This window comes from Pyrus communis, chromosome 11, assembly GCF_041283825.1.
Source record: "Pyrus communis isolate YQ-2024b chromosome 11, ASM4128382v1, whole genome shotgun sequence".
NCBI classification, from domain to species: domain Eukaryota; kingdom Viridiplantae; phylum Streptophyta; class Magnoliopsida; order Rosales; family Rosaceae; genus Pyrus; species Pyrus communis.
In genome coordinates this window covers 20,621,519-20,644,958 of record NC_142575.1, presented here as the reverse complement: position 1 = coordinate 20,644,958, position 23,440 = coordinate 20,621,519, and the positions used below count along the sequence as shown (strand labels likewise).

The window sequence follows — 23,440 nt, the reverse complement described above, 5'->3', positions numbered from 1 at the left end:
ATTGCCTTAGGGATTTCCAATGCAACATGTCATGTTAAAAATCACTACACCCATAGATTTTAGCTGTCCCTACCCTCGAGCATATACTTAATTGCAGTTACCACTCACTAGCTCGTATTTAATCAATTTAAACAATATTTTGAATGTAGTAACATGCCTTAGAGAATTCCCTCAATTCCTCATTGGATATACTCTCTATTTTCACACAGATTTTTTTACTACACTCCCTACACTAGGTATATGTGAGAAGATTGATGTAAACATGTAGACTAATACTCACATATGTATAATCAAAGAAGGCACTTTCTGGAATTATTAACATGTATATATATAATCTCATGAATGGAATGCCACTATTTAGACACGAGAACCAGGGATACTATATGCTCGTACCAATTTTACACTCCACGTATTGAAACACATAACAATCAAGATAGAAGTCTAAGGGTTGTAACGGGGCTAAGGTATTGGCTAACAAAGAAAGGTAAGGATAAACAAAAGTTCCTAAAGCAATAGTAAGAAAAGTAATGAAATAAATACTTAGAATTCACTTTTGAATGCAGAAATCAACTTTGAACACAAAGGGAAACTTCACACAACACTTAGGGCCAGATTCAAACTTTTTAGACCCTATCTCTCACTTATTTTCAACTCTTTTTGTTTTTTTTTTCCCTCAAACTTTTTCTTCTCTTTTTTTTTTCTCTTTTTCACCCTTTCTCTCTCTCTCTCTCTCTTTTCCGTGCCCTTTTCTTTCTTCTTTGGCACGGTACACGTACAACCTCATAGAATTCCAACGAAAATCCTTTCCCCATACTTGTTTTTCTGCAATTTGTGGATCAAAAAGGAATTCCCTCTAAGTCACGTTTCACTATCCTTTAAGAACAAGCGTATGGATAGTCCTATTTCAAGCTAGGTAAGGATAATGTGGCTAACAAAGAAAATAGGCTAACTAAGGCTCAAAAGGGTTACACCTACAATACATATGCAAAGGGTAAGGCTTTTTGGCTCTGGTTTAACTAAACAACTTCATCTTATTGTATGTTATGCAATCAGTATCATGCTTTGAATGAAATGGGCATGAGTTCTAGTATTTGGAACTATAGTGATAAAACGCATTCTGAGTAGCAACAAAGCAAAGAAATAATGAGATCATGCAATGACTTTAGAAAACCAAAAACATCAAGATTAATAACTCTCCAAATAAAGTTTAGGCTCAAGTCTCTCAGGGTTGTAGCGTTAGTTTGAGTTCCTTCCTTCAAGCATGTTACAAAAACTGATTTTTTCTTTTTGTGATTACATGTGAATTCGTTAATGACAACTACAACTAAACATAAACCAAAGAGCATATCAAACTTCCTTCCATGTTTGTAACTTTCTTTAATAGTCATGCAATTAAAAACCAAATCCTCATCATTGTGTTGGAAGGTACCCTAAGACACAAACAAACATAAAAACAAAAACGACTCTTTTTGGGTTTTTTAAACACTCTTTTTCGATCTTTTTTCAAATTTTCGGATTTTCTATTTAAGACACATAAAAACACTTCAAAACACACTAAAAAAACTTAAAAACAGTGAGTAACAACTTTAGAAGTGATAGGTGATAAAATCCCACGAAAATCATGCAAAAACAGCTTGTTTACCCCCCCCCCCCCAACACTTAAACCATACATTGTCCTCAATGTTTCAAACATAGACTCACAAACAAACAAAAAAATAACACAACTAACAAACATGACAATCATGGAAAAGTAAATGCAATAAAGAGTAGGGTTTAGGATCGCAAATTTGGTTGTGGAGTGTTGGAGATTCCTAGGTCTTCTTTATTGGCGTGGGTTGCCTCCCAAGAAGCGCTTGCTTTAACGTCTTCCAGCCAGACGATACCTCCTTTTAAGCTCATTGGAGCCCACGGCCTGGAGGGGTATATCCTCAACGACATGCTCCTCAAAGTGCTCATAGTATGGCTTTAAACAATGTCCATTCACTTTGAAATCGTTTCCGGTCTTTAAACCTTGAATTTGGACATCAGCATAAGAAAGGACATTAGTAATAACAAAAGGACCAATCCATTTAGAATGTAACTTAGCTAGAAACAATCGAAGGTGAGAATTGAAAAGTAACATTTTTTGCCCTATAGAGAACGTCTTGCTACGAATCATCTTGCCATGGAAAGCCTTTGTTTTTTCTTTGTAAATGCGAGCGCTCTCATAAGCCTCATTCCTTATCTCCTCAAGCTAATTCAATTAAAGCTTCCTATGAATTCCACCGGCATCTATGTCTATATTGAATGTTTTGATTGCCCAATGTGCTTTGTGCTCTAATTCTACGGGAATATGACATGATTTCCCATAGATGAGCCGAAATGAGACATCCCAATTGGTGTTTTATAAGCTGTACGATACACCCATAATGCATCATTCAAACGCAAGCTCCACTCTTTTTGGTTTGGCCCAACGGTCTTCTCCAAAATCTGTTTGATTTCCCGATTAGAAACTTCGGCTTGCCCACTTGTTTGAGGATGATTAGGTGTTGCCACCTTATACGTGACGTTATACTTTTTGAGCAGCGCGTCAATGGTTCGATTGCAAAAATGGGAACCCCTATCACTTATAAGAACCCTTGGCATTCCAAATCTTGCAAATATGTTAGTTTTCACAAAATCTACAACCACTTTGGAATCATTAGTACAGGTGGCTTTTGCTTTCACCTATTTCGAAACATAATCAACCACAAGGAAAATATAAACAAAACCATGAGATGAAGGAAAAGGACCCATAAAATCAATACCCCAAACATCAAAAATTTCGACAACAAAGATGGGATTTTGTGGCATTTGGTCATTTACACCTATATTGCCCGTTCTTTAAAAACGATCACAAGTCACACAAAAAGTTCTAGCATCCTTAAATATAGTAGGCCAATAAAATCCACATTCTAAAACTTTATGTGTTGTTCTTTGAGTGCCAAAGTGACCCCCACATGCATAAGTGTGACAGAAAGTTAAAATTGAATTAAACTCCGATTCATGCACACACCTACCTAGAATCTGATCAGGGAAATATTTCCATAAACATGGGTCATCCCATACATAAAAACGAGCCTCTTTCTTAATTTATCACGTTGGTGCTTATTTAGAGTGCTTGGAACTTGTTTAGACACCAAATAATTCACTAAATCGGCATACCGTGGCACACTTACCTTGATGGACAACAGGTCCTCATCTAGGAATGTCTTTGGGATAGAGATGGCATCCTCTTCATGCACCATAGGGCTCAAGTGGTTTGCCACCACGTTTTCACTTCCTTTCTTATCTCGGATTTCAATATCGAACTCTTGGAGAAGAAGCATCCAACGAATAAGCCTTGGTTTGGCCTCCTTCTTCGTAAGTAAGTACTTTAACACTGCATGATCAAAGTAGATTATAACTTTAGTGCCAAGTAAATAAGAACGAAACTTATCTAAAGCAAAAACAACAACAAGAAGTTCTTTTTCCGTTGTGGAGTAGTTCGATTAAGCATCATTTAAGGTCTGGGATGCATAATAGATGACATGTGGCTGCTTGTTCTTCATTTGGCCTAAAACAGCTCCTAATGCATAATCTGGGCATCACACATAAGCTTAAAAGGAAGACTCCAATCTGGCAGAACAATGATGAGGGCCAAAGTGAGCATTTCCTTGAGGTGTTTGAAGGCCTTCTCACATGCTTCATCGAACATAAATGGCACATCCTTTTGGAGAAGTTGGCATAGGGGTTGGGAAATCTTAGAAAAATCTTTGATGAATCATCTATAGAATCCTGCATGTCCAAGAAAAGAACGAACCTCTCTCACCACAGTAGGAGAGGGTAAGTAGTGTACAAGATCTATTTTTGATTTATCAACCTCAATACCCTTGGCCGAAACAATGTGACCTAAAACTATGCCTTGTTTTACCATGAAATGACATTTTTTCCAATTTAAAACAAGGCTAGTTTCAATGCATCATTTCAAGATTAAAGTGAGATTATGTACACAATCATCAAACGAATCACCAAAAACACTAAAATCATCCATGAAAACTTCAATAATCTTCTCCACAAAATCTAAAAAGATACTTACCATGCATCTTTAAAAGGTGGCTAGTGCATTACATAAACCAAATGGCATTCGACGATGAGAAAAAGTACCAAGTGGACAAGTAAAAGTGGTCTTTTCTTGATCATCTGGAGCTATAACAATTTCATTATATCCTGAATAACCATCAAGAAAACACTAAAAAGAATGACCGACTAACCTTTCAAGCATTTTATCAATGAATGGCAAAGGGAGGTCATATTTCCTTATGGTGGCATTGAGCTTCGTATAATCAATGCAAACTTTTCAACTTGTTTGGATACGGGTTGGCACAAGCTCATTCTCGGCATTCTTCACCACTGTAACTCTCGATTTCTTTGGAACAATTTGAACCGGCGAAACCCAATGGCTATCCGAGATAAGATAAATCACTCCATAATCGAGAAGCTTGACAACTTCCTTCTTCACAACTTCCATCATTAGAGGGTTGAGTCCGCGTTGTGCCTCTCGAGTTGGTTTGGCCCCCCTATTCTAGAAGTATGCGATGCATGCAAGTTGTAGGGCTAATACACCTAATGTCGGCCAAGGTCCATCCTATGGCTGTTTTGTGCTCTTTCAACACCCGAATCAGTTTTTCTTCGTCTAATGCCATGAGTGTTGAAAAGACTATGACTGGCAATGTTTCTTTGTCTCCCAAATAGATGTACTTCAAATGACTTGGCAATGGTTTAAGTTCAAGAATCGGGGCCTGAATCACTAAAGGTAACAACTTATTAGTAGAAACGGGAATTGAAATTGGGATTGGAGACTTACTAGGATGTTGTGGCAATGCCCCTAGGGCAGCCACCATCTCGCCAATTTCATCACTAGGCATGGCCAGATTGGGTTCTAGGACCAATCCCTTGGCAATCGTTGTTTCAAGGGGATCTTTGTCCAACGAATCTAGATAATCATGCGCCAACAAATCAAACACATCAATTGAAAAACAAGAATGATCATCTTTAGGGTATTTAATAGCTTCAGAAATATTAAAATCAATAATCTCGCCATCAAATTCCATCGTTAAAGTCCCCTTGAACACATCAATCTTGGTACGGGCTGTTTTCATGAAAGGTCTCCCAAGGAGGATCGGCAATGGGGTAGAATGGGCTGAATCTTCCATGTCAAACATGTAAAAGTCCGTTGGAAAGATCAAATTGTTAACCTGCACTAAAAAATCTTCCAAAACTCCTTTCAGATATGCATTAGAACGATCAACCAATTGAATAATCACACCATCGTTTTTAAGCTTTCCTAAGTTCATAGATGCATAAATTGAGTAAGGCGTGACATTAATTGAAGCTCCTAAGTCTAACATAGCATGTTCAAACTTAGTATTGCCAATAACACAAGGAATTGTAAAACTACTTGGATCTTTGCATTTAGGTGGTAGTCTCCTTTGTAACACTGCAGAAACATTCTCACTTACCTAGACCACTTCCTTGTTTGAAATCCTCTTCCTTGTTGTGTAAAGCTCTTTCAAGAATTTGGCATGCTTAGGAATTTGCTTGATTGCATCAATGAGCAGGATATTGACCTGAACTTTCCTAAAGGTTTTTAGAATGTCTTTCTCATTCTCTTCTTTCTTTGATTGCCTAAACCTGATAGGAAATGGCACATTTAGTGGAATAGAACTACAAAAATTCGAATTTGGACTTACCTTGGTGGTATGGGACGGTTTTGGGGCCTTAGAAGGCTGCGGCAAGGATTGGTCTTCCTTTGCCGTGGCCCTTGCTTCTTGTTCTTCTTCTTGCAGCAGCTTTTCCTCCTCGTTAAGGCCTTGTTTGGATGGTTTTGGATGATTTCCAAGCTCATTGCCACTTCTCAAGGTAATGGCCTTGGCGGTTTCAAAGCCTCCATTTGGATTCACAACGGTTGAACTAGGAAGTTTATCTTGTTCTTGAAACTACCCAAGGAACTCTGAAATTTGCCCCATTTGCTTCTCCAATCCATCCAGCTTTTTGACTTGATTTTGCATTGCTTCGATTTGATTTTGGACTCCCTACGCCAAAGTGGTTAATAATTGAACAATTTGATCATTATCCATGGACGAACTTGTTTTTAGTTGGGTTGATTGTGGTTGGTTCTGAATTGGTGCGTATGGCCTTGGAAACATCCCAGGGGGTGATGGACGAAATCCTCCTTGTTGTTGAGTTTGTTGAGGCTCCCTCCACTTCATATTTGGATGATCTCTCCACCCTGGATTGTAAATGTTGGCGTATGGATCATGCCTAGGTTGATTTTGGCCTTGATAACCCACGACATTGGCAGATTCCTATCCTCCATTCCCAATCAATTGAGGGCATTGCTCAAAGGGGTGTCTTTGCATGGTGCACACGCCACATACACTAGCCTTTTGCACTTTGGATCCATCAACAACCTGTGACACAAGAATAGTGAGATTAGCTAATTGAGATTGAATTTCAGAAATTGCACTTTCCTCATTCACTTGTTGTTGTTGTGGGGGGTTTCTTTGTCAAACTGCCTCGTATTGTTGTGCATTCAAGGCTCGATTTGCAATTAAGATCTTGGCAGCCACCGGTGTTTTGTCAACCAAAGCACCCCCTGCCAAGGCATCTAGCATTTGTCTCTCAATTGGAAGGAGTCCCTCGTAGAAATATAGAATTAAAAGTTCTTCCTTCATTTGATGTTGAGGGCACGAGGCAACTAGAGTCTTGAAACGCTCACAATATGTTGGAAAGGATTTTCCTTGGCTTTGTTGAATGCCACTAATTCTCTTCCTCAAGAGAATGACTCTAAAAGTTGGGAAAAACTTCTCTAAGAATGCTCGCTTCATGCTTTCCCAAGAAGTGACGGCTCCCGGTGCCAATTCATATAACCAATCTTTAACCTTTTCCAAAAGAGAGATCTTCAAAATGTTCCCATCGACATTGATGGGTGTCATGCTTGAACATACCACTTCAAACTCCTTAAGATGCTTGTTTAGATCTTCCATCGACAACCCATGGTATTTGGGAATGTGATGCAACAAGCTAGACTTCAATTCGAACTCATCGGTCTTGCCTTAAGCCACCCTAGGATATTGAATGCATAAGGGAATGGCATTGTCTAATCCCGAGGCTGAAAGTTCCTTGATTGTTCGATTATCCACAGCCATGGCTTGTTCTTTTTCTTCCATTTCTTCTTCTTCAGATTCGGCCTCAGAACTAGGTGGACTAGGTTTTGAATGCCTCCTCTTTCTTCTCAACGTTCATTCAAAATCATCATCAAACTCCAGTATATGCTCACGAATAGGTTGAGAACTACGAGTCATAAACTAGTACCTAAAACAAAGCAAACAAAACAAAATAAAATCAGAAAACAAAACAAAATAGACACAAATGAAAAAACACACGGCACTAACTAGGCGAAGATTAGCAATTTTGCTAATCCCCGGCAATGGCGCCAAAATTTGATGTGAAAATTAACTTGACACACAAATTAAACCCTAATGTTGACAATTGTGGTATATATGTAAGTAGGGATCGTTCTAGACCGGGGATTAACTAGGGATGCTAATCAACTTAAAACTGACTCAAAAACACAAAACTAGTCTTAAAAATACTTAATTAGACTCAAAGACCTCAAAACAAGCTAAATAGACTCAAAACACACAAACTAAGTTAAATTGACTCAAAACAGGTCCTAGAAAGTGATTTGGATGAAAATTGAACTAAAAAGACTCAAAAGACTCAATATGGACAGATTCTGACGAATTGAAACTAAACTAACACAAATAAGAACTACAGGGGTATTTAGACGAATTTTAAATTTTACTTGACACAAAACACTAATAGAACTAAACTTAAACAGATTCTAACTAAGTTCAAACACAAAATATTAAAGGGGGATTGGTTTTGATGAATTTAAGACTTAGACAATCAGATTGCATAAACAAACTAAAAGGTACGAATTAAAATAAACATATAATCATGGCTTCGAATTCACCTCCAATTATAAAGAAATTAGTTCCTCATGTGCATCATAATTGAAAACCAAATTAAAATAAACATTGAACTAAAACTAAGGATAGGAAAAAACCCAGAAGTACTCCACACTCCAATGGCAGGCACGGCACTCCCTTGGATGGTGACAAGAATGACACAAGTCATCTTCTCATTCCTTCCTTGGATGGTGACAAGAATGACACAAGTCATCTTCTCATTCCTTCCTTGATGCAGTAGTAGGGTGATTTAGGTGTGTGTGGTGTGAATTAAGGTGTTTGATGGCTGAATGAATGAATGAATGAGTGAATGAATGGATGGATAGGTGTGACACAAACTTAAAAAAAAAAATATATATATATATATATATGTATGTATGTATGTATGATGCACAGCAAACCCTAGGGAAATCAGATTAGGGTTTGGTAGAAATCAGGTGGGAAAAGGACTAGGGTGTACCAAAATCTGAAGGGAAAAGGATTGCTCAATTCTCTAAGGAAAGGATTGCAGGTTCTAGAGCTTCTAGAAAAGGGAGAGGCACCACCTTTCTAGGGATTCTAGAAAGGGTGGTGCGGCATGTATTTAGGAACAGATAGGGTCTTCTAGAAAGGGGATTATGGCAGATTTCTAGAAGAACAAGGGCTAAAGGCTGCGGCAGCAATGTAGGAACATATAGGACCTCTAGAAATCAAGTATTTAGGTCCCCTTGCAGCTAGAAATAAGGTAAAACAAGATTAGGTTAGGATAAGGTTTGGATAAGATAAGGTTGTTTGGATAATGTTCCATGTTTCTTGCTCTTTACTTATCTTCTTTGTCTTGAACTTGTTTCTCCAGATTTGTAGCATGTTCCTAGCCTTTTTTGAGTTCAATTTCATCCATCCACCTTGCTCCATATGCAAGCTATTCATTCCATGGCCAAAACTGCTCCAAATGGCTCCAAAATGCACTTTCTTGCCTACTTTGCCATTAGGAATTACAAAGACACGAAAATAGCTTAAAACACTATAATAAATGAAAACTAACTATGTAAATGCAAGAAAACAAGCTAACTAAGTCGCATAAATATGCTCTCAGATCAAATAATCATACTGCTCAACGTGCTGAGCTAGTTCATACATATCTCGGATATTTGCCCCTAAGAATTTCTTTTTGTATGCCACGTTTAGGTCGTTTAGAGCGATTTTGACGAATTCAACTTCAGGGAGAAATACTCGGCACCAATTTATGGCCGACTTGAACCATGTTAAGTATTCCATTGGCGACTCGTCTGATGCTTGAGCCATCCTAGCCAATGATGAAACTGACATTTCCATCCCCGGTCGGTAGAATTGTTCATAGAATTTTTTGACCAGTTCCTCCCAACTCTGGACAGAGTTAGGTGGGAGGTTGATGTACCAAGCAAACGCCGAACCTATTAGTGAGAAGTTGAATAGTCGTAGTTTATGGAAGTCACTATTAACGTCTCCACACTGTGCAGTGAATCAAGCTACATGTTCTAACGAAGATAAGGACGATTCTCCCGTGAAAAGGCTGAAATCTGGGATTTTGAAGCCTTTAGGATATTCAAACTTCTCTACATAAGCCGGATATGGATGGATGAACTTTGGGAACTTCAGCCCTTTTTTTAAGGTCGAATCTATCATCCTTTGAACCTCGGTCATGTTGACGGATGTTGTTTCCACTCCTCGGTCGTTGACTTTCCCATGAATATTTTCTTTTTTACGGAACATGTCTCAATGGTCATGAACTCCGAAGGTTTGGCACTGTGTCCCACTGGGCATGCCAAAATGTTGGCCCTAAAAATTACAAAACTTATGTGGCGCGTAGGCCGAGTAACTAATGAGCTAACTACGTCTTTCAGTTGATGCGAGGTGTGCTAACTCATCGGTCGAGCTTGGCCAAGCAGTACAATTTGTTGATGTTGCGTTGAGCACGTTGTTGACTTCTTGATCTTGCGATTGCTGCCGAGGAAGGAACAAGTCTCGGCCCTTGGATTCTCGAGCCTGAAGACAAGGTTGCTAGTTCTGCGAAGTTCATGAATCGTTGGCGCCGGATTTGGTTACAGTGATTATATTCGTAAGAGTATAAGCACGTCGAATCAACACCAGATTATATAGACACAAGTACTCGAAGGAGATGTATGTCTTGATGGTAAATGTGGTTCGGCAGTCAGAAAGCTGAACTTTGAAACTCACTTATGAGTATCCAATCATAAAATCACTCGGCGTTCAATGTGCCGAATGTCGTAACTCGTAACACCAAACTTCACCGAGAAGGCTAATAAGATGACCTTTGCCAATAAGGATTCAGAAACCCTTCTCAACGAGACTTGGATAGGTAACCAGTCGTCCTCGACGCAGTGTTGTTTATCCAAGCTAAAGGTGCTTCACGGCTGATTAATTCTATGGCAACAGTGCTGTTTATCCAAACTGAAGATGTTCGCCGGTTGCCTTCACAGTGTTGTTTATCCAAATTGAAGATGTGTTGGCAGAAAAAGAAAATAAAAATCTCAAGATGTTTGAGAGGTTTGCGCAGGGCAGTTGTGTGTTGAATTGGAGGTGGTCTAACGATGCACTATGCTTTCTATTTATAGCAGCAAATCCTCCTTAAAATCGAGTTAAAACCACATTTGGATTAGAACTTCTTATTCTAATCCAATTTCCCCTCGACCAATCTTACTCCTATTCGGACGTTGAATTCACCCCACTTTTCAGGTCGTATTCATTTCCAGCTGAGAACCCATATTGCATTAGGTCCCCTTATCGTACTGGGATTTCGACCTATCCGCTCATCTAAATTACTCCATCTTGCAATAGGACTCGATCACTTTAACCGAACGGCCTAGGACCACCAGGCAGCCCATAGTACATTTGGAAAAGCTTTGGGCCGATCACAAACCTACACTGGGCCCAATATTATTTTGGTCCCAAATAATAATATAGGCTCATACCATTAATATTAATTAATCAAGACAAGGGCCTTGGGCCTTGGAAGTTAAAATTAATCAAAGTTCATTAATTTTAATTTCGGATTAAGTTTTTAATTAATCTATTAATTAAAAACTATTTTGGTGGAGCCTAAAATAATCCCAAAAATTCTAGAGGCGACACGTGGACTTTTATTCATGAAAGACATGATTGCCCTCAATAAATGGGTAGGCTTCTAAGATGCTCCCACGTGCAACTCACATCCTTGGAGGTCTCAGCAACTGAATATGACTGTCTATAGCTCACCTGCCCTTGGCAAGGAATTAAAGATAAGGATTAATTACCCAAATCCTATCTTTAATACATTCCCATTTGAAGATTGACTCCAATCAAGTAAGATTAGGGATAATTACACCATTATCTCAAGATATTATTTCCTATTTAATATCTTGGGAATATTTAGAGAATATCTCTTCATTAAACACTATGGCCAGCCTTATCCCTATAATTACCCTATATTCTACAAAATTTTCTGGGCTTTTGCAACCCTAAAAAAGCCCTAAACACTTTACTCTCTCAGAGAAACTTACTTAGGCATCTGAGATCTATTGACCTAACCCCTCTCGTGAGCGCGTGAGGCTTAGGTCTCTAATCAAAGGTGTTGATTGTTTGGCAGATGCATTTTTGTCAAGACTGAAGACAGTGGAAATTTGCATTGACAAATTGGTGCTTTCATTGAGAGCTGATTCAAAATACTCGAAGAAGCCTCTTGCATTTGGTTCTTGAATTTTCTATTACATTGAATTTCTCAAACATCATATCAATTAATTTTTCCTAGAAAAGTTTCTTGATCAATCCTTAGAGAAAGGATACAATGGTAGGGAATTCTGAAACTACGACGAATGGAACCTCGTACGTGTAAGGATTTGGACTGGAGAATGGAGACAAGAACATAGCCCCACGACTGAGGTCCTAAAGGCTCAACTCAACGGTAGGAGGAGCCCTACTGCCGAGGAGCCTCGCCATTACCACCATCGTGACCCAGCAACCACGACAAGGCCATCAGGCCACGATACCACTCTCACCGCCGCTGTACTTGCAGCGTCGCACCCAGCCAAACCCTAGGCAGGAGGCCTAGGTCAATTTCCAAGCCTATGGGTAGAAGGCCCAAAACTTGGCAGTTACCACAGCAGGCCCAGGGCAAGAGGCCCAGCCCACTATGACAACAGGCTTTGCTGCATAGTAAGCCCAAGTTTGAACCCTAAAAGCGATAACTGTTGCTAGCTAGATAGCTTAATGGGCCCAAGCCCAAGCCACCCAACCAACAGGCCATGTTGTGGTAACCCAATGGCCAAGAGGGCCCATGGCTATGCAGGCCCAGAATGAGAAGACGCCGGTCTGACGCACCCCGCGACTCGACCCGTAGCCCAATCCATTCCAAGGTCACCCCTAGCTATCCGAATTTTGACCACCAATCCCACGATCAATTCAGGGTTACTTTCACCCCACTTTAGGCTCAAGTTTTGTACCTGCAGTCCACTATACTTCCACCATATGTGGAGATGCCCATTATCCAAATTCTTCCAATCCAAATGGCTAGCACCACCTGCTCCAGCAGGTCGACAATTTGACGAACGCCATCGCTCAATTGACCACCTTGGTGAACCCACTCCTCGAGAGCATCGAGATGCAGTGCGCCTTAGATGAGGTGTCCCTAAGCACGACAAGGGTGGAAAAACGTGACTCATTCCAGCAACGTCCCGACAAAGAATCGCTCAGCCCGTTACAAATATTATCCTTGGGGGAAACGTCTTCTCCCATCTAGATGCGTAGAGAATCGTTCATTCCTTACTCGGCTCATGAGGTAGTGTGCATTCGAGGTTGGGTCCATACTCTAACGAGCACTCAGGACATTCCAGGAGAAGCGTCCATATGAGGCTAGGCCTACAAGGAGATATTCCTATGATAGGAGCATATTCATGCGACTTAATTAGCTTGTTCTCGTGCATTTATGTTGTGTTTATTTAGTTATTTTAGTGTTTAAGGCCACTTTTGTGTATTTTCAGATTATAAGGCCAAAGTGTGCAAGAAGATGCAAATTGGAGTCTTTTGGAGCGAAAGAGGAATGAATGAGTTGAAGACTTGAAAAAACGACGAATTCCTACTCCAACAATGAATTCTTACCAAAACGAGGAATCCTACTCAAACAAGGTTTCCTACTTGAAGTAGGAAAGTTAACCCTAAGTTTCCCGTTTTGGTAACCTTTCCTAAACTTAAACGTCCATATTTTCTAGCCACTTTGAAGACCTTGTAGGCACTTTAGGGCACAAAACAATGGTCCTAGCCCACTTTAAACCCCTTGGCCGTGCCTTAACCCTAGTCCCTTCCCTTGCCGTGCAAGGGGGGGCACTTTTGTCCAAAGTTGTGCACTTAAAACCTATTTCCTTCTCCTAACCTAACCCTAGCCGCACTCTTTAATCAGTCCCCCTTTAATTTCTGATTTTATTTCCTAAATTCTAGAAGTCTTTGAATTTATTTTAGTTAATAAAAACAAGCTAGGGTTTATTTCAGAAATCATATATGTTTTAAACCCCTAGCCGTCACTCCTCACATTCTCCCATTTCCTCCATAAGCCGTAGCCATTCACCCTAATTCCATCCCATTTATTCCCTTTCTAGCCGTGGCCCCCATTTTATCAAAGAACATAAAATCATGCAGCCACCATCCCATTTATTTTTCTTACCTTTGCCGTGCATTCCAAAATCATGCACCCTAATTCTCATTAAGCCATTCATTGATATTTTAATCATCCATTTTCATCCTAATTATTCTTCTAAGCCGTGGCCCCCCATATATTATTTTACCCTAATTTCCCACTTTGGCCGTGGATCCCATCACCCAAAAACCAAGCAGCCACTAGACCCTAATAAAAAATCAATATCAGCCGCAGCCACTATATCCTATAAAAACCATCTCTGCCGTGCCTTCCCAAGGAATTCCAGCCATTTTTCCACGCCTCTCCCACCATCCACCACCATTGCCGCACCACCACACTTCCATAAATCCATCCCAAAACCAGAAAATCACCCAAATTAACCACACAACATCTCTGCCGCAGCAAGGAGAAGAGGAAAGAGGAGCTTAGACGCGCAGAAATTCAAGTGGATTCGTTGGGCGTTTTAGGTGTAATCAATCCTTTGTGCTTTATGTTTAAATTCAATTGTATTTCTCTTTTTGTGAACATGAGAGGCTAAACCCCTATTTAGCTAGGGGGTGATTCGAAACCATGTTTATGCTTGCAATATGAATTGATTACTTTTGGTTGGAATTTCATGAATGGTGAATTCAATTTGTTTAACTGCTTGATCGATAACTTATTTATGTATGTTGACTGAGAGTGCACGCTTAATTTTCATGCATGAATATGACGCTAGAATATAAGTGAGTTTCACCTAATAGTTATGAACTTATATTCACGAGTAGTGGAGGTTGCTTATAAACAATCGCGTTAAATGAATTCTTGGCACTAGTTTCATGCTCATCATAGTAACGAATGCCTCGTCGACACTTATAGTTTTCATGATGCTTAATGATCTTTGATTGTATCTTTATTGTGCTTTTCACGTAAAGGACTTTTCGAGAATGTTTTGAATTGCGTTGCGCTAACCCATCCAATTCATTAACTTAAGGAAAACTTGACGGTTAATTTAAGCGGACCTAATTAACCTGGGGTGTTGAGTTTCATAATTCATTGAAAGACCAACTGAAAACCAAATTGTATGCAAGTGTGACATGTGTGGAGAAGAACCTTCTAGCTAGCATTCATCCATATTTTCATCACATTCATATTTACATTCTGCCTTTAAATTACAATCTGTGTATTTAGTTTAATTTCGTCAAAACCTCAATCCCCCTTTACCTTAGTGTCTAATTTAGTTAGAAAGTGTCTTAGTTTGTGTTTATAAGTGTTTTGTATTCTTTGAGTCTTTTGATTTGTTTTAGTGTTTTATTGTTTAGTTTTGCATTCTTTGAGTCTAGTTTAGTGTTTTAACGTTTGTTTTACATTTTTGAGTCAGTTTCCAAGTGATTTAGTAATCCCTCCTAATCCCCGGTCTAGAACGATCCCTACTTGCATCTTTACTACAATTGTCACAAGAGGGTTTTAATTTGTGTGCTTAATTAGTTTGCATCAAATTTTTGGCGCCGTTGCCGGGGATTAGCAACTTTGCTAATCCCTTGGTTCTTTCCTTTTTGGTTTAGTTGTTTCCGTTTTAGTTTCTAACTTAGTGTTGTTTTCTTTGTTTGTTGTTACTTTTGATATTTGATTTAGTTCTCTTTCTTTGATTTTAGGTACTAGAGAAGTAAGATATGGATTTTGCTAGCATTCAAGCTCAATTGGCAAATCTTACTTCTCAATTGTCGTCGTATGCAGAAAGGACCACAATGCAGAGTGTCCCTACATTTGGTGCTTCATATAGGCAAGGATTTCAAGCCAAACAATGTCCACAAAGAGATTGGAGGGATCATTCAAACTCTATGTGGTGGGAAGCTCAACAAGTTCAACGTGAAGCATATTGGCAGCCATATGAGGAGTTCTATTCAAGACCTATGCAGCCACCACAACTTCATATGCAATATGCTCAATTAAATTCAAGTTCGTCAATAGATTATAATCAAATTCTTAATGAATTAAATTCTTTGGTGCAGGGGTCACAAAATCAAGTCAAGGAGGCTCAACAAGAAGCATATTGGCAACCATATGAGGAGTTCTATACAACACCTATGCAGCCACCACAACCTCCCCCACAACAATTCCAATCAAGTTCAAGTATGTCCATGGATAATGATAAAAATTTTCAATTACTAACCTCTTTGACGCCACGACGAACAAAATCAAGACAAGAAGTTGGGTAAATTGGAGGAGCAAATTGGGCAGATTATGGAGTTCATGAAACAAATTCAAGAGCAAAGTGAACTCTCCAACTCAACTATTGAAAACTCGAAGGAAGATTTTGAAATCCATAATGCTATCACTTTGGGAAGTGCTATGGAGGTTGGAGCTGACCTAAAAATGTCCAAACATAGCCTAGAAGTGGATGAGGAGCTGCTAATTGAGGAGGAGGAAGAAGACATGCACATGGCAAGGGTAGAACAACCCTTGCCGCAGCCCCCTATGCCCTCTAAATCACCCACCACAAGTAAGGACGTCCCAATTCCATGTGATTCTGATGTTATTCCACCCAATGTCCCTTTTCCTAACAGCTTTTTGATTCCCAACCAAGAAGAGAGTAAAAAGGACATCGTGGAAGCCTTCCCAAAGGTGCAAAATGCTATTCCAATTCTTGGTGCAACACAACAAGTCTTAGATGGTGTTGAATTCTTCAAAGGACTTTGTACACCAAGAAGAATGATTCAAGAGAAGGTAGTGGCTGGAGAAGATGTAGAAGGCATCAAAGAGGACATATTTGAAACCACAAAACCCAAAGAAGTTGAATTTGATGACATTGGACAAGTCATAACCATCACATGCAATCTGGCCAAGTCTAATATCCCTGAAACTTTCAAAGGAGTGGTGTTTGTCATTGAGTTCTTGTCGGACAAAACAAGTAAGTCATCTTCTCCAAATTCCATTACATTTTATACTAACTTGCTGATTTTAATGAATCAGGCACCTACACTAGAATTCAAACCAATGCCAGTTCACTTCAAGTATCACCTTCCATTCAAGGATCAATTCCATGCCGTGGGACCTAGGGAAGTTTGAATGGAAGCATCGTCCGGCTGTAAGACGTTAAAGCAAGCGCTTTGTGGGAGGCAACCCATGCATTCAACAAGGAGAAGATGGAATTTACACTCTATAACCAGATTTGCGTCCCTAACCTCTTCTCTTTGTTATTTACATTCTGCCATGTTTTTGTGTTTACTTTTATTTGGTGTGATTTTAAGCTTGAAACATTGAGGACAATGTTTAGTTTAAGTGTGGGGGGGGGGGGGGGTAACATTCTGTTTTGAGATATTTTTGCATGAAATTCGTAGGGTTTTACCTCCTAACATGTCTAAACTTGTTTCCCACTGTTTTTAAGTATTTTTAAGCCATTTTAGAGTGTTTTAGTGTGTGTTGACTTAAAAATCCGAAAATCCCTTAAAAATTTGGAAAATTGCTTTGAAAAACCCAAAAAGAGTTGTTTTTGTGTGTTTGTTTGTGTTGTAGGTTACCTTCCAACACAATGATGAGGATTTGGTTTTTAATTGCATGATGGTTAAAGAAAGTTACAAACATTGATGGACGTTTGATATACTCTTTGGTTTATGCTTGTTTGTAGTTATAGTTTACGAATTCACATGTAATCACAAAAGAAAAATTAGTTTTTGTAACATGCTTGAAGGAAGGAACTTAAACAAACGCTACATCCCGGTGAGACTTGAGCCTAAACGTTATTTGGAGAGTTAAAATCTGTGCATTATTGTTTTCTAAAGTCGTTGCATGATCTCATTATTCATTGCTTGGTTACTACTTAGAAGGTGTTTCATCACTTAGTTCCAAATGCTAGAACTCATGCCCATTTCATTCAAAGCATGTTATTGAATTGCATAACACACATTCAAGATGAAGTTGTGTAGTGACCACCATCAAAGCCAAACAGCCATGTGCCCTTCACTCATTTTGTGTTTAAGTGTAACCCCATTGAGCCGTGTTAGCCATGTTCTTTGTTAACCCATATTATCCTCACACAGCCTAGAATAGGACCATCTGTACCCTTGTTCTTGAAGCATAGTAAGCATGAATGAATTCCCTTTGATTAATGTGTTGCAGAAAATAAGTGTGGGGGAAGGAATAAGTGTGGGGGAAGGATGATGGAAAAGAGCTCCCAGAAACCATCTGAGCAGTTGTGCAAAGACACGGAACCGACTCAGAAAAAGGCGAGGATAAACCACTTAACAACAAGAGCAAGCCAAGAGACAAACGCAAGGACTGATCCCGAACAATAGGAGGCACAACGCTTAAGACGTACACTAAGGTCTCAGTCCCGATGAACCAGATCTTTCGCGACCTCAAAGATAAGCCATGCTTCAAGCCACTGCCACCCATAAGGGTTGATACTTTTAAGATGGACCAGACTAAGTATTGTGCATTCCATAGAGGCCCTGGGCACACAACCAATGATTGCACCACATGGAGAATGTACATTAAACAGCTCATGAAAGAAGGCAAGTGCGACCAGTATATCGATAGACCAGCTGCCTGGCCAAGGTGAGAAGCAGACGCCAATGCCGAGCCTCTAACCAAGATAATTCGAATCAATGGAATATTTGTCGAATTCGAGCATCTATGGGCCACCAATAACTCTAAGAAAAAGAAGATCCAGCAGGCGAGATTGGTCTATCAGGTTCAAGCCATAGTTGTTGTACCTAGACCAATCGTCGGCTTCACCGAGCAAGACGCCCTGGTGATTTTTGTACAACTGGCCTATGCCATCATTGACAGAATCATGGCAGACAATGGAAGCTTAGTCAACATCCTACAAATGTCAGTTATCCAGAAGATGCGCCTGGAAAGTATGATCTAACGCAAAGCAAAGGTCTTGACCAGATTCAACGGACTCACCTCAATTGTCATTAGCACTACCACACTCAACGTAACCAGCCCATTGATTGTCTTATTGCAAACCTTCATGATCATCAGCAACCCATCTCCTTATAATGGGATATTAGGCCGACCCTGGCTAATGAAGGTTGGAGATGTGACACCGATCAAGTATCAAAAAATTCGATTTCGCATCCTAGAACGAGCAGTCGAAGAGATCAAAGGTGACCAGCTCATGCCCAGATGATGCACTGTACAAGTTCTTAAAGAGACAAGGAAGAAGTCTTTCGCCCCAGCAGTAGCAGCTGAAGTGCAGAAAGACGATTCTACCTCTGCCAAATAGCAATTACAACAGGCAGGTTAAGAAGATGGCGTCAAGGTCAACAATGCCCTTGGAGATAAATCAGGATGGAAACCCGAAGAGGACACCGAAGACATCATTTTTGACCCTTATTAGTTGAAAAATACAGCTAGAATCGGCTCACGTCTAAGCCCGACGTAGAAAGACAAATGGGACGATGAGTGTGAGAAAGCATTACTGGACTTGAAGAAGTACTTGACATCACTTCCCTTACTATCCAAGCCGAAGGCAGCGAAGGATTTATGCATCCATGTGGTTGTATTTGAAGCAGCAATAAGTTATACCTTTATACGAGAAGAGCTGAGGGCTCGACCACCTGTATTCCACAATTCAAAAGCTCTCCTCGATGTGGAAGCCAGATACCCTAAAATCAAAACTTTGATTTTGACGCTAGTTATTGCAATCTGGAAGCTTAAGTCGTACCTTCAGACATACGCAGTTATCGTCATGACATGATATTCCCGACAGCCCAGACGCACAACGTTAAAAGCGTGAAAACTGGCAGACATTTCTATAACCGTAGTACCTCAGCCCAGAAACGCCCCAGAGGCAGCCAAACACACCATAACAACACCAACCCCACCTGCAAGAGATTTTTGACGCGTGCACGTTGACGTATCATCCAACTACCAAGGATCGAGAGCAAGCCTAGTTCTTACTACCCCAGACGGTTCAATGCTCGAGCAGGCAATCACTGTAAGGTTCAAGGCATCAAACATCGAAGCAAAGTATGAAGCTCCACTAGTTGGTCTTCGATTGGCGAAAGACCTAGCGGTGAAAAAGCTCGCAATTTATTCCGATTCTCAGCTGATCACTAACCAAACTTCAGGGGAGTACGCAACAAACCATCCAAGGATGGCCCGATACCCCGAGAAGGTATGAGAGCAGTTAGCGACGTTCTAATCATACACACTCACTCAAGTTCCACGAGCAGAAAATGCCCATGCAGACGCACTAGCAAGCCTAGGCTCTACGCTAGACCATCAGCTCAGGTGTTCTATCCCAGTCGAGTACTAAGAAAAGCCAAGCATAGATGAGCAACCAATAGTCGAGGTGGCGCTGATACGACCAATATTGCATACATTTTAATGTCATTTAGTTTAGATTTTTGTTATGTTTGTGAGTGAATTTAGTTCGTTTCATTTAGTTTTATGTTTTTCTTAGATTTGAAGAGTGAAGATGAAGAAAGAAGAAAAAGGAGCATTTTTGCGATTGAAATGAGTTTGGTATGCTGGAAGCAGAAGCTGTGCAGCCCACTTTATAGATTAAACTGTACTTCCTCAGAATGAACCAGCTGTTAAGCCTTATACCATTGGAAAGATATGGAAGTTAGCTTTCGGTGGAATTTTACGGTTCGTGATTCCAAGTTTCCTAGAAGACGTTATAGTGGTTTTTGTACCGGACATCTGCCAGCAAGGTTTACGCGGGATTTGCAAAAAGATTTCAGATTTACTAAGTTTAATAAAAGGAAATGTGCAGAGAAAAAGGGAAACTTGTAGAAAAGTTCAAGACTATTCTAAACAGTGCATGGGTAATATATTTAATAGTTTGATGTGCCGTATAAGAGAAAGTCAAAGAGTCCTATTAAAAGGACTTCAATATTTTTTTTCGGGAATAAAGGAGGATTTTGGGGAGAGCTTTTGGGGACTCGCTTTTGGGGGTTTCGAAGGTGCGGAGAAGTAGCAACGGGATGCTAATCCCAAGAGCAACAACATCCATCTTCATTGTTAGGGAGTTCGTCATGTTTTTAAGATTGTTAATTATGTTTTCGTATTCTATGAGTAACTAAACTCTTTTCCTAGGGTTAGGATGATGCCCTAGCATGCATGTTTATGGTTTTTAATGCTATTCATTGCTTGAGTTCTTTGATTGATCATTTTAGGACTTTGCATCTAGTAAGATTGGAAGATGAATTTAAGGCTGAACTAGCAATATAATTCAATTAGCTTCTTGCGGTTAAGTGTGGTAAATTACATTGTTGCTTGACAAAGAATAATGGTTTGCTTGGTTCCCTTGTTTTCTAAAGCGTAAAGAGTCCTATTTGTTAAATTTATGCCTTAACCAGGATAGATCACATGTTAGGATATACGACCTCTTCCAAAACTAGGAGAGAATCATTCACTTAAGGAAAACTATGGTCTAATGTGCATGACAAGGACTTAGATATGGGAATTATCATCTAAAGAATCGAAGATCCATTGATTGCATTGAATCCTAAACTAGATTGCTTGTGCTTAATTCCGAATCCCTAGACTTTTTCATCACTTGCTTAAAAACACAACGTTTTCTTCTCTTTAATTTTTATTTTTATTTAAAGTTCTGTTTTTATTTGTTTATAAAATCATCACGACAAACTCTTCACACCTTTGATTGATTTATTAATTAAGATCGAGTCTAGTTCGTTGTTTGGGTTTATATTTTATATTTTTGGGTTTGTGTTTCTTTAATATAATTAGATTTGGTTTAGTTTATCAAATTGGAGATTGAATTAAAATCCTCGTGGGAATGATACTTGGACTTGCAAAATGCTATATTAGGATTATCTTGTGCACTTGCAAGTTTACACCAAGTTTTTGGCGCCATTGCCCGGGACTCTAATTGAGTTCCCCAATTTGATATCTTATTCCATATCTAATAAGTCGTTTATTGTAGTTTGTTCAAATTGAATTTGGTTTGTTATCTAGTTTCGAGTAAGAGTCATAAGTATTAAGACAAGTAAAAGTAATTTTCGTCACTGTCTTATTTCAGTTTCTGTATCACTGTTTAGACACAATTTTGGACTAAACTATTCAATTTTTTACCAGGCACATTGTATACCGTCGGAAAGCCCCAGAAATCTAGTTTTCAACCCAAAAACACAGATCAACGATTGGATATTTGAGCTGCAAGAAATTTGCAAAATACCGAGCGGTGGTCAAACAAGGAGCAAAGTCTGATCGTATATGCAAGGTAGACATTCGTTGCAACTTGAGTTGATTCCTATAGATCAAGAACTTGAGTGTACTTTAAGAGAACAGCGGAGACAACGAATGTTTCAAGAACCAGCCATGGGTGAAGTAGTCAATAATGGTAGAGATAATCCTCCACCATTGCCACCACCACAACCGAGGCTTATGCGTGATTATACAAAACCAACGGAGTACAACGCACCGTCATGCATTGTTTTGGCTCCAATTGCACAGCGATTTGAGATTCGTCCACAAATTTATCAGTTGCTGTCTATATTTCTTGGGAAGGAGGAAGAAAATCCATACCATCACATCAAGGCGTTCTTCAAGCTATATTCCACATTCATCTTCACTAATGTTACTAAAAAACAAATTCGACTTCGTTTATTCCCATTCTCTTTGAGGGATAAAGCAAGCAGTTGGTTGGATTCTCCTCCCGAAGCATCTATTGACAGATGGACAGAATTATCCAAGAAGTTCTTGTCCAAATTCTTCCCTACTCGAAGAACCAATGCTTTGATCATGAAATGTGAACAATTTCATGAAAGTTTATGAGCTTTTGGCAACAAAAAGGTGAACAATTTCATGAAAGTTGACTTGTTTCTGCAATGTCCTCATCATGGTTTCAACACTTGGCAAAAGGTTCATTATTTTTACAAAGGTTTGAACTCTCAATGTAGGAGTTTGGTTGATTCAACAGTTGGTGGCACCTTAATGGACAAAACTCCAGAAGATGCCATACATGCCTTTGAAACTATATGTGAAAATTCTGAGCATTGGGATTTTCCTACAAAAGATTTGAGAGTTCCAACTGCATCGTCAACAAAAAGATGAGGCATTTATGAAGTTGATGCAAGGACGGGTTTAGAGGCAAAAGTGGCAGCCCTCACCAAGCTTCTCACACCACTCCTAATCTAGAAGGCATGCAAGAGGTCAATGCATTTAGTGGGAGGCCCCGAAATGATCTGTACTCTAATAATTATAACCCAGGATGGAGAGAACACCCGAATTTTTCTTGGAGAGATTTGCAAAATAGCATGGGATCATCCAATTCCACAAAGTAATAACAGCAACCTTATTAAGCTCTTCCAATTTAACAACAAGACCCCTCTATCAAGGACATGTTATCTCAACTCTTAAAGAAAACTGATCAGTATGAACAGGAAGTTGTATTGCTTGGACAAAGTCAGACGGTGTTGGAAAAGGCTCAATCTAATTTTGAGACTCAATTGGGACAAATAGCTACTACTTTGAACAAGCTAGAGCGAGCACAAGGGCAATTTCCAAGCCAAACTGAAACAAATCCTAGGAATCAAAAGCATATTCAAGCTGTCATGACTTTGAGGAGTGGAAAGACGATTGGTAATAATGTGGAAAGTTCAAAATTTAATAAGGAAGAAGATGAAGGGGTCAGCGCACATAAAGGGCAGTAGCTTGACAAGAAGTCTGGAAGTTCTATAAAATCTAAGAGGAATGACACGACCTTTGAAAAAGCAAACAAATCTGATCGTCCGACTCATTTTTCTTCTACTGCAGAAATTCATGGCTCTCTACCTTTTCCACAGCATGCAAGACAAGCTAAAAA

At 39.5% G+C, this 23,440-nt stretch overlaps 1 protein-coding gene across 1 annotated transcript in view; it reads left to right on the top strand.

Annotated features, from left to right (window-relative positions):
* LOC148693056 (uncharacterized) overlaps window positions 1–23,288 on the top strand; it is a 47,399-nt gene extending 24,111 nt beyond the window's left edge. The window contains exons 3-4 of the mRNA XM_088680297.1: window positions 19,595–19,783; window positions 23,010–23,288. Coding sequence (XP_088536423.1) covers window positions 19,595–19,783; window positions 23,010–23,288 — 468 coding nt within the window. The remainder of the gene's footprint in view (window positions 1–19,594; window positions 19,784–23,009) is intronic.
* Window positions 23,289–23,440: the final 152 nt, after the last annotated feature.